General features: G+C 39.3%; 1 protein-coding gene across 1 annotated transcript; it reads right to left on the reverse strand.

Moving 5' to 3' along the window:
• Positions 1 to 2,175: 2,175 nt before the first annotated feature.
• CBG02153 lies at positions 2,176 to 7,121 on the reverse strand (the record flags this gene model as incomplete). Its single annotated transcript, XM_002643850.1, has 7 exons — positions 2,176 to 2,245; positions 3,286 to 3,417; positions 3,509 to 3,799; positions 4,019 to 4,047; positions 6,536 to 6,730; positions 6,777 to 6,896; positions 6,975 to 7,121. The coding sequence occupies 7 exons, from the start codon at positions 7,119 to 7,121 to the stop codon at positions 2,176 to 2,178; spliced, it is 984 nt and encodes a 327-aa protein (XP_002643896.1).
• Positions 7,122 to 10,619: the final 3,498 nt, after the last annotated feature.

Consider the following 10,619-nt stretch of genomic DNA (forward strand, 5'->3'; position numbering starts at 1 on the left):
TTTCTCCTGAAAATTTCATTTTTAGTACTATTCCACGTTTCATTTTTAGCGATTTTTTCAAAGCACATTGATATACTCACAATTTCTTGTCGTGCTGAAGTTTTTCAACCTCTCACAATTTATATGTCTTTTGTTGCGTCTTCCCTGTTTATCTCCTCATCTTTTCCGCTTTTCCCATTCACCGGTCTCCGAGACTCATGATTCCCCGAAACCCCTCTGACCTTTTTTTGATTTTTTTTTCAGTCTTTTCTCCTCACATTGCATCTGAAAAATTTCACAGAAACAATCAAGTGCTTTAATTTGGTTCAATCTCCCACAATATTCTTTCTTCTACCCTTTTTTGTATTTCCTGTGAATTTCCAAATCATCCAACTTCTCAACTCACCGGTCTTCTAAATCATCATCCCCTCTCCAAATCCCACCCTTTTCTTTCCGAGTCTTTTTCAAATTTCACTCCTCATACTGCCTCTGGAAATTATCAAAGAAAAAAAATTGCTTTGATTTTTTCGAATCCCTCGCAATAATACGTTTCCTTCCCATTTTTTTGTCTTCCATGTGAATTTCCAAATCATTTTCTCAAGACACCGGTCTTACCAACTCATGATCCCCTCAAACAACTCTCATTTCTTCCCGAGTTTCTTTTCAGATTTCGTTCCAAGCATTGCCTCAGAAAATTCTCACAGAAACAACTCAAGAGCCTTAATTCTCTTCAACCCCTTACAGTTGTTCGATTCCTCACAATTTCTTCAAACAATTTCAATGTACCGGTCTTCGAAATTCAAGATCCCCTCCCCAAATTCGACCCATTTCTTTCCGAGTTATTTTCAATTTCTGCTCCTTACATTGCCTTTGAAAACTGTCCCAAAAACAAATTAAGCGCTTTATACTTCATTCAATCATCGTTATTGAAATGTTCGATGCAAGAGAAACAATAAGAAATTTATTGAAGCCAGGACGAGGTCCAGCTTGCCATTCTTGCCACAATCGATTCCTTTTTAAGCTCGTAGCAATTGCAAACTCTATGCGCATCCACGAACTCGTAAGCATCCAATGACTCGAGCGACTCCAGTGCGTCGTAATATACATTTGGATCGTAATGGCGTACAAGCCCGGTCATCTCCACAAACTCCGGAGAAACGATTCGCTTACCCTTCGGAACCCTGAAATTAAATCTTTTGTTTATATTTAAACTGTTTCTCAAGTGCCTCACCCATTCCGTATTCCGAAGACGGAGATATTCTCGAGCAATCCCCACAGCATTTCGATGGTAGTGCTCGGGTAGCCCAACCGGTTGGGGCATCTCGTCATCTTTGTGGAAAGCGAAAATGTTCTGAAATTTTCGAAAAAAAAAGATTATTCAAACTCTGTCTCTTTGTCTAACAACTCACTTCATCGCATTCCCCAAATGTGGTGGTCGCCAAAAGCGCAAGCCACTTTACCTTCCAGATTCCATCGCCGAGACGATGAAGAAGCACGCCAACGTAGCGTTTTGCCCAGACGACGTCCCCTTCAGTCAGTTGCTTTTCCTGGGACATTCTGAAAATGGAAGAAGCTAGTTCTAAGATTCTTTTTTGTAGTGGCTTTCAACATTTTTGTCTTCAAAAATCAAGAAACTATTAAAACTTAAATTATAAGTTTGATTCTGTAAAACTAATGAGCATTTAGGGATTCTTAAGTTTTAGATGGCAAATATTTTGGTAAGGTTACGGTGGGGAAAGAGGGATTTTCTTTTAAAACTTCTTCAAAAACTCAGAGGGAAGCTGAACATTATTTCAGAAATTTTTGGGAAATCTTATGCGAAAAAATCAATAGAACCTTGAAAAATTCAGGATTTCTAGCAAAATTATCTGGAGAAAATCTTCAAATAACGTTGAAAACCTATATAAATTCCTTTTGGGTTACGGTGGAAAAGAAGAATCGAGATTAGCAAAAAATTCTAAAGGATTGGGCAACTCAGAAAACATATGTGTAAATGAATCATTGGTCCTAAAACAATAACATTGACATAACACATGAGAATGTCTTGAATTTGTAATAGGGCGCATTTGCATAGGGACTGTCGAAGCACGGGATACAGAGACGATTGCGAAATCCTTGAAAGGATGTGTTTTGAAAAATCATGGGGTTACTGAAAAAGCAAATAAAAAAGAAAAAGTCCATGAAAAGGAGAATTAATTATATAAAAATTCTAGAATATGGGTGTTTGAGTATGCAGAAACAACTGGTATAATTAGCAAAAATTAAGCTGAAAATTTTTGGTTTTTTTTGTTGCGAAAACATTTTTTTTTGCAAAAACTTGGTGATATTTCTTGAAAATTAAAAATCAGCTTCCTTTTTTCGTTCTTATTAAATTCCAAAACTACCGTAATCCTCCTAAATGTTCTGAGAAATTTTTCAAAATCTAATTATATCATCAGTACCTCTTCATGAAAGCATTTCACGAAAATTGAAAAATTTGCATTGGTTTTCTAGAGGACTTTAAGGCATAGAAGGAATTTTTGAAAAACGAATGAAGACATCTGTTTTCCATGTTTCTTAATATGTCGTCCAAAAATTCTGACACGAGAAATCTGAATGTCTGAAAATTAGAGATAAACCATACACATTTCAAGTCATGAAGAGCTTGCCAAATTGTAGAAATTTTCGTAATGGCATGCAGATAAATTATTTTATTATTACAAAATTCTTTTCAAAAAAACAAGGTTCATCTTGCTTCTTTCAAAAGATATCCGAATTTTCATGACGAAGTGGAACGGATGCAACAGAACGTTTTTTGGAAATGGTGTGGCGGAACAATATTTCCATATGATCCTAGTTCATCACTTCTCTTCTCAATCGGGTACGGCATCAAGAGAATTCCTTGCTGGAATTGTGACTTGTTTTCGACGGACTAGTTTCTCGCTCCCATTCCGACCATAACCCTACTTCCTCCAGCGAAGCCGTTTTGAAACTTGATGCATATCATTCTTCAGAGTTTCCGGGCAGTAAACCTTAATTTCAAAACTTTTCTTGATCATCCAAATCGAAAACCCACAGCAATCTTCACCAGGAAGCTATACCTGGAAAACTTGAGAAGGAGCAATTGACCAAAACCTAAGCACGGAACTCCTTCCATCGAACATCCATCTAACGTATCGGTGTAGGTGGTCGTTGAATGATCGTTACGATTTCTTTCTCCAATCTCTTTACAAGATGGTCCACACTCATCGGAATATTAGTGGTTGGCGGAGGAGTCTGAAAATAGTGTTTATGCATCGGTTCGTTCAAGCTTTACGAATAACTTACGTGTCTGCTGCGCCTGTATAAAAAAGACTTCGCCTAATAGATAATCTATCCTGCCAAAACAAGAATAACCAGGGCAACAAAACACAAAATATCTCGATACATTTATTCTGACCGCTCTGGAACCGACAAGACCTGAAAAATGGGGTAATTTTGAAATAATTTTTTTGTCATGTTATAATGTTATTGAAGCCGCCTTTCCCAATTATTTGAACTTACACATTACTCTCTAGGGTTTCGAGGACGCAGGACCCGCTCAGTTGGTCCAGGAACAGAAGCGCATCGTCCTCGGGCTTGCGAAGCTTCTTGGCGTGGAGCATCCTGCTGAGGAGCTCCTCTTTGTCGATTTCCTCGAGGTGGATTGTGGCGATGTGGACCTCGTGCTCGTTCTATGATAGTTCGTCCTCGAGCCATTCCTTGTGGCGCTGCTGGCTGTAGAGCTTTGCGATCTTGCAGGTTCCGTTTTAAACCAAAATTCCATCTCGTGCAAAGATCCAGGCAGGATAAATCTGGATGTCTGAAGACCAGGGATAAACCAAAAGATTTTCGAGCTCATGCAGAATTTGGCAATTCGAAGAAATTCTCGTAACGACATGCATTCAGATAAATTCGTTTATTATTACAAAACATGACTCTTTTTCAAAAAAAAAAACAGAAAAGTCTATTATAGTGAAGGAGTGGCCTATCGAGAATCTATTATCATTGCTGCGATGTAAAATCTAAACAGACAGATCACCCTGGATCGTAACGCACATGGTTCGGTTGCTGAAAGTCTATCGGAGGACGTTGTAGATGTAATGGAAGAGCACTTCTCCATATTATCTCAGTTTACAGCAATCCCTCCTCAATCGGTTACGGTATCGAGAGGATTCCTAGTTTGGGTTTTGCCTTTTCTTCGACGGAAATATAATTTATCCAAATCAAATCGTCCGCTCTCGTTCGGTCCATTGGTGACACACACTAATGTATACTTTTTTGGTGTCCTAGCGAGCATAGATTACAGCATTTGTTCTTTCTTGCTCACCATTCGGAAGAGAGCATGAGAAGCGAGCAGCAATTCCTCACGATAGGTTTTCAATTTTTATGCGAACACATTATTCTTTAGGGACCTGCAATACATACCAAATTTGTATGACTTAATAATATTTTTAGATCATGGTGATTTGACTTGTTTTAGAAGCTGTAAAATTTTTACTCACTTTTTTCACTACGAATTTTTTATTGGGGCCTTCATGGTTTTGATATTGCCACTCCAGACGGCGCTGAAGGCGACACGACTCCACAACTTATCTTCCAATTAGAGATGGCTGAAAACATTTCAATATTAGGATAAGCTCACCTCCGAAGAACAACTAATCGGAAGATTTGCACAAAAAAGAGGTAGAAAAAAATCGAGTATTGGGTGGATTTACGGTGGCCGTTAGGCCGGGGGACTGGAATACCAAACGTCGTGTAGTCCTCTCGAACAAAGACCTAGGTTGGATATAGCATTTTTTCTTGGGATCTTGATTCACGAACGAAAATTAAAAATTTTTCAATGAATTCACACGTTTTCAAATACGCCTAAAAAGATAATTCAAAATATTGAGCAAATTCTTGTTGCCCCTAAAGACGGCGTTGAAGGAGACGTTTTGAATTTCCACAGCATGTCTTCCGATCAGAGATTGCTGAGAACGTTTCGGTATTATGACAAAATTACACTAAAAGAACGTAGAATGTTAAAATTCGGGGAAAAATAGGGAAAAAAGAAAACAATTGTGTGGATTTACGGTGGCCGTTAGGCCGGGAGACTAGAATACCAAACATCGTGTACTCCTCTCGGACAAAAACCTCGAATAAATAAGATAGCTATGGAATGGATTGAAAACCGAAGGATACAACTTTTCAATAAATTCAAACCATTACTTGTAATCAGGGATGGCTGAAAACGGTTCAATATTAAGAAAAATCCCCCCAAAACAGCGAATCATCAGCCGAAAAAAAAAGGAAAAATCGAGCATTGTGCGGGTGGGCGTGAGGTCGGGGGACTAGAATACCAAGCGCCGTGTAGTCTCTTGAACGACCTCTCGCTTCATACTGGAAGTTGAAGATTATCCTTTTTGAGCTGATCCGTCTCCATCCATGAGCTCTTTTATTGAAATTGGGCGATAATGTTGGCTGGGAGATGGTGCCTGAAACAGGAATATTTCGATTCGTTTGTAGTTTCCGAATATCACGTAAGGAAAATTTCAGCATGAGTGCAATATAATAAAACTCACATCGTGGACGAAATGTTTGTGAAGTGATGGTAGACAATCAAGTGATCGTAGTTATCTTCTGCTTGAAGTCGACGGTGATGGCATCATGGAAATCGCAATCTTCTTCACTTCCAGGCGTTCAGTTGTTCAGTTCAGTAGACAAGACTCCTGGCAATACACAAAGAATTTTTCGCTCTTCTTCATGGCTGTTGTCATTATTTCTGAAAAATTAGGATTAGTTATTTTTAACTTATGTTGAACTGTTCATATGTAGTTCTGAATGTCATATCAAAACGACAAAAACCTCACCACGAAGCAAGAGTCTGCTATGTTTCTAGAAGCATTTGGGGTTAACCACATGCGACTGCCACTTGCGGCTTCGACGTCCTACTTGAAAATCCGCGAAAGCCTGGATCGAAGTGAGCAACGATTCATCAATGAAAACTAAAGGGTTTTTGATATTCCGATGCTGTAGTGATGTACCTGCAATATTATCGATCAATAGCATGCCATTGTGTGTGCTGTGTGGTCCGCCCTCTCAACAGACAAGAAAGGCGTCGTCTATTGCGAGTTCGAGACACAATGTGTGTGTGTGGATTAGCACAAAGATCAAACACGTGACTCTTTACTGTCTGCATTCACCCCTTTGCAACAGACTCACTCTCCTACCGGACAACTTATGATGAGAGCCTTCTCTGATCCTTCAGTCGCAAAGTGGACACAATTTCTCCGAGAACTGCTCATCGGATTGTGGAAAGGTGTGATAGTGGCAAGATTGGATCATCACTGAATTGTTGGAACCTGAGTTTGTCTTCAACGGACGCAAACGAACAAGATGGGCGGAAGAGGTGACCATTGTCACGACCCTTCGGGATCTTGGAGTGCACATCTGAAATTTTATTTTTGCATCTGAAAAGTAGTTCACAGATTTTTTTTTTTGGGTTTTTCAACGGGGGGAAGGAGGAGGGAACAGGTTGGGTACTTCAATTCATAAAGTTCCAGAGAATGAAGATAACCACAATGAAGATAACGACGGAAAAGAGAATTTGGTTTTGGGCCGACTTCTCGTCTGGTTCAACGACTCCCACTTCGTACTCTTCCTCAATGGTTTCGTCCACATCGAGAGTTTGATCCATTGCGACATCGACGTGGCGGACGAGTCCAAACTTTTGGAAGAAGTTTGGTGAGACGCTTCTGCGCCCTTCTGATCCCTGAAACGTCAAAATTAGTTGAGTTGCTAGTTTTTTTTTCACTCACCCAATCTTGTTGGAGCATCTCCATTAAGTCCATTGCTTCTTGAATGGCGATTTCATAGTAGCCAACAGTTTCACCTTGGGGACATGGGACGTAGTCTCCAATGTGGAGAGCCACAATATTCTGTAAATTTGTGAAATGGAATTTGAATGAGTGAAATTTGAGAATTTCTTTCAAAAATAATCTATGCTTTAAACTCACTTGAGTCTTCTCCGAACCAACTTGGTGCGAGAAGCCGAAGAACTCGATGACCCATCTATTCGAGTTCTTCTTACGGACAAGAAGGCCGGGGTACGCGCCTGCCCAGACGACGTCCCCGGCCTTCAAACCACGGCGATTGCGAATCATCTGAAAAACACAAGTCTTGAAAAATATAACAATTTGAAGAAAAGTTGAAGAGAATTTTAAGCAGAAATGAAAAATACCCGAGCAAAAGAATGTTTTCGAAATTTTTTTGAATTTCACAAAAAAAAATCACAATTACTATCGGGTTACTGTAGGTGGTTGGCAAAAACTCGAAATGGGTCTAGAATGGTTTTTACCAAGCATTTACATGACTTCTGTGAGAAAATAGAAAAATCCCAGTAAATTTTAGGATTTTAATTGGAAGAAGCCGTCGGAAACATTGTAAGTTTACGCATTTGAACCATTGCTGGGTTACGGTACAAGTGAAAATCAAAAGTTGACAAAAAAAACCCAGAAAAAAATGACAATCAAGAGAAAATTAGTCTCAAAATTAGCATAAATTATTGGCCTAAAAAACACGTGATGTTGAAGTGCGGCACTTTGTAATAGGGCACCTTTGCATAGGTACTGTTGAATCACGGGATACAGGGAATATTGCGAAATCGCCTAGAAGGTGTCATAACTGGCGGGAAATTCGAATTTTGAGCCTGACAGGCTGTATCTATGGCATTGAGGATAAAAAAATTGACAAAAAGACTTCATCTAAGAATCCTGGGGTTACTGTAAGAACTTAAATTTCAAAAAAATGTGGACTTGGAGAATATAATGTGAATTTTCGGAAAATAGCGTTCAAGTTTGTTGAAAAATGATAAATTGACGAAAACCCCAGAGATTAAGAGTCCCAGTGTTTAGGAAACTTTGGGTTACGGTAGGTTATAGAAAAAACCGATATGTCTACAGAACCTCTTTATGGTCCGATGAGCGGTTTTCAGAGAAAGGTAATCATCTTTGCGATTTAGGTATTGGAGACTTCACACCATTAGTTGCCAAAGAGGAGAGTGAGTCCATTACAAAGGGATCAACACAGATAGTAAGGAGGCGTGTGTTTGACCTTTGTGCTAATCTATACGCATTATATTGCAGCTCGCAACAGATGATGTCCGTCTCATCTGTTGAGCGGAAGGACCACGCAACACACATAGTATCATATATTGTCGATCGATGCAACTTATGGCTCTCTTCTTGCCTGGACAGACGGAAACGGCATCCTCTCAAAGGTGTTATTACAAGCGGGAAATTTGAATTCAGAACCTGACAGGTTGTATCTATGGCATTGAGGATGAACATATAGAAAAAAAGATTTCATATGAAAACATTGGGGTTACTGTAGAAAGTAAAACTTTTAGAAACCGTCGACACGGAGAATAAAGATTGAAATTTTGGAAAATCGTGCTCTAATATGAGAAAAGTGAATGATTGAGTAAAACTCCAAAATTAAGATTCCCAAATTAGTGTTCAGAAAATTTCGGGGGTTTTAGAAAAAAACGATATACATATCTATCAAACCTTTTCACGGTCCGATGAGCAGTCTCATCTGGTGAGCAGAAGGACCACGCAGCACACGAAGTGGCATTGGAGAGTTCTCATCATTAGTTGTCAAGAAGGAGAAGGAGTCCATTACATAGAGATAAATGCAGAGAGTAAGGAGACGCATGTTTGACCTTTGTGCTCATCTACACGCCTTAGGTCGCGATCTCGCAACAGATGATGTCCGTCTCATCTGGTAAGCAGACGAACCACGGAACTCATACAAAGTGACATATATTGTCGATCGATTCAACCTATGGCTCTCTGACAGAGAAACTGATTTTCAAACTCAAGGGATTATTTTAAAATTCTCAAGACCTCCCCGCTTCACTTATACGTCATCAGCACTATTCTCGTGATACAGAATACGTTCGCGCTTTGAAATCGCTTTGAATTGAACCAGGGGATGGAAAGTGGATATTCGACAAAATACAAAAATGTCGAAATCCTTAATTTTGCAATTCATCCTATCAGATAACGCGTTATAGGTATGAATAAGATTTCTACAGCAGCACCATCCGCTACTTTTTTTCCCATGGCCCACCTTGTCATAAAGCGCCAAATTATTTTAACTGTAGTAGACGAGCCGGGCCGAGCAAAAAATTCATGATTCGTTTCGGCCCGTTGCGAGTGTAGTTTTCCTAAAAAATTGAGAAAACCAAAAGCACAGTCAATTGAGAGATTTAGCCAGAAAACAAAACTGTGTCTCTTTTCCTGATTCAAGGATGCTTGAATATTTGACTGACTGTTGGAAAACTATGGGAAACAATTTCATTCATTCACATACATGAAAAAAAAACACTATTCTCTTGGTACAGAATGCGTCCGCGCTCTGCAGTCGCTTTGAATTCAATCAGACGATTCGAAGCGGATGTTCAGAAAAACCAAAATATGGCGAACTTTATCATTTTGCAATTCATTCTTTTAGGTAACACATTATTGGTATAAAAAACGATTTCTACATCAGCACCATCCGTTCCTCCTTCTCCCATGGGCTCCTCTTGTCATAAAATGCCAAATTTTTCAACTGTGGTAGACGAGCCAACCCGAATCGAGGAAATTCATCATTCAGCCCGGCCCGGTACAAGTATAGTTCCACAAAAAACTGAAAACAACCAAAAGCACCATCAATTTTGCAAGTTTAAAAATCATTCCACTCCACTATCAAGTTTTTTACAGGACGACGGAAACTATTAGGTTGGAAGGAAAGTAACTGTCCATTTTTTATACCGTGAATAACACAAACATTCAGGAAACTTGTGGATACCGTCCCTCCAAAAGCCAGCTGACCGCGAGTCAAAGTATTCCCAAAAAGTCGTTTTTATCTCATCGACAGTGTAAAATTTTTTTGCTCCAGATGACGTTGCACATCTTCGAATAACCAATAATAAATGGGTCACGTCTGGAATTCAAGGAGCATAGACAGCCGTTCATCCAAAGCGGCTTATGACTTAAGTGACTTTCCTTAAATAAATCGAGATCCTATGTTCCACGGAAAGTCAAGTAAGACATAGGCCGCTTTAGCTGGACGGTTTTTCTTTACGTCCCCTCAATCTACTGATTTGGGTCTTTTATTTTCAATAATTAGGAGATATGCGTCATCTGGAGTGAAATAGTTCAACACTGTAGATGAGATAAGATCTGGACTGAAAAAATACTTTGAGTCGCGGCCAGCAGGCTTTAGGAGGTATGGTATCCACAAGTTATCTGAATGTTGTCAACATGTCCTGGACCATACTGCTAATCTTGGATAATTCTTGTTTTTGTGTTACCGTAAAACCTCTAATAGAACGACACCCGGATCGTCCACTTTGAGCCTATATATCTCATTTTCTGTGAAAGATATCAAAAAGTGGCTAACTAGTAAAATATTGCTGATATCCTGATAAACATTTTACTAGTTAACCACTTTTTGATATCTTTCAAAAGAAATGAGATATATACAGTACCGGTCAAAAGGTTGTAAACGCAGGGTTTTTCGAGCATAACTCAACGAATACCAACCAAATTCCGTGATTTTTTTCTGGTAACTACAGGGGCAAGTCAAAAGGTATGACTACGGTCAGCGAGTTG

The sequence above is a fragment of the Caenorhabditis briggsae genome, assembly GCF_000004555.2.
Source record: "Caenorhabditis briggsae complete genome, chrX, whole genome shotgun sequence".
In the NCBI taxonomy this organism is placed as follows: Eukaryota; Metazoa; Nematoda; class Chromadorea; order Rhabditida; family Rhabditidae; genus Caenorhabditis; species Caenorhabditis briggsae.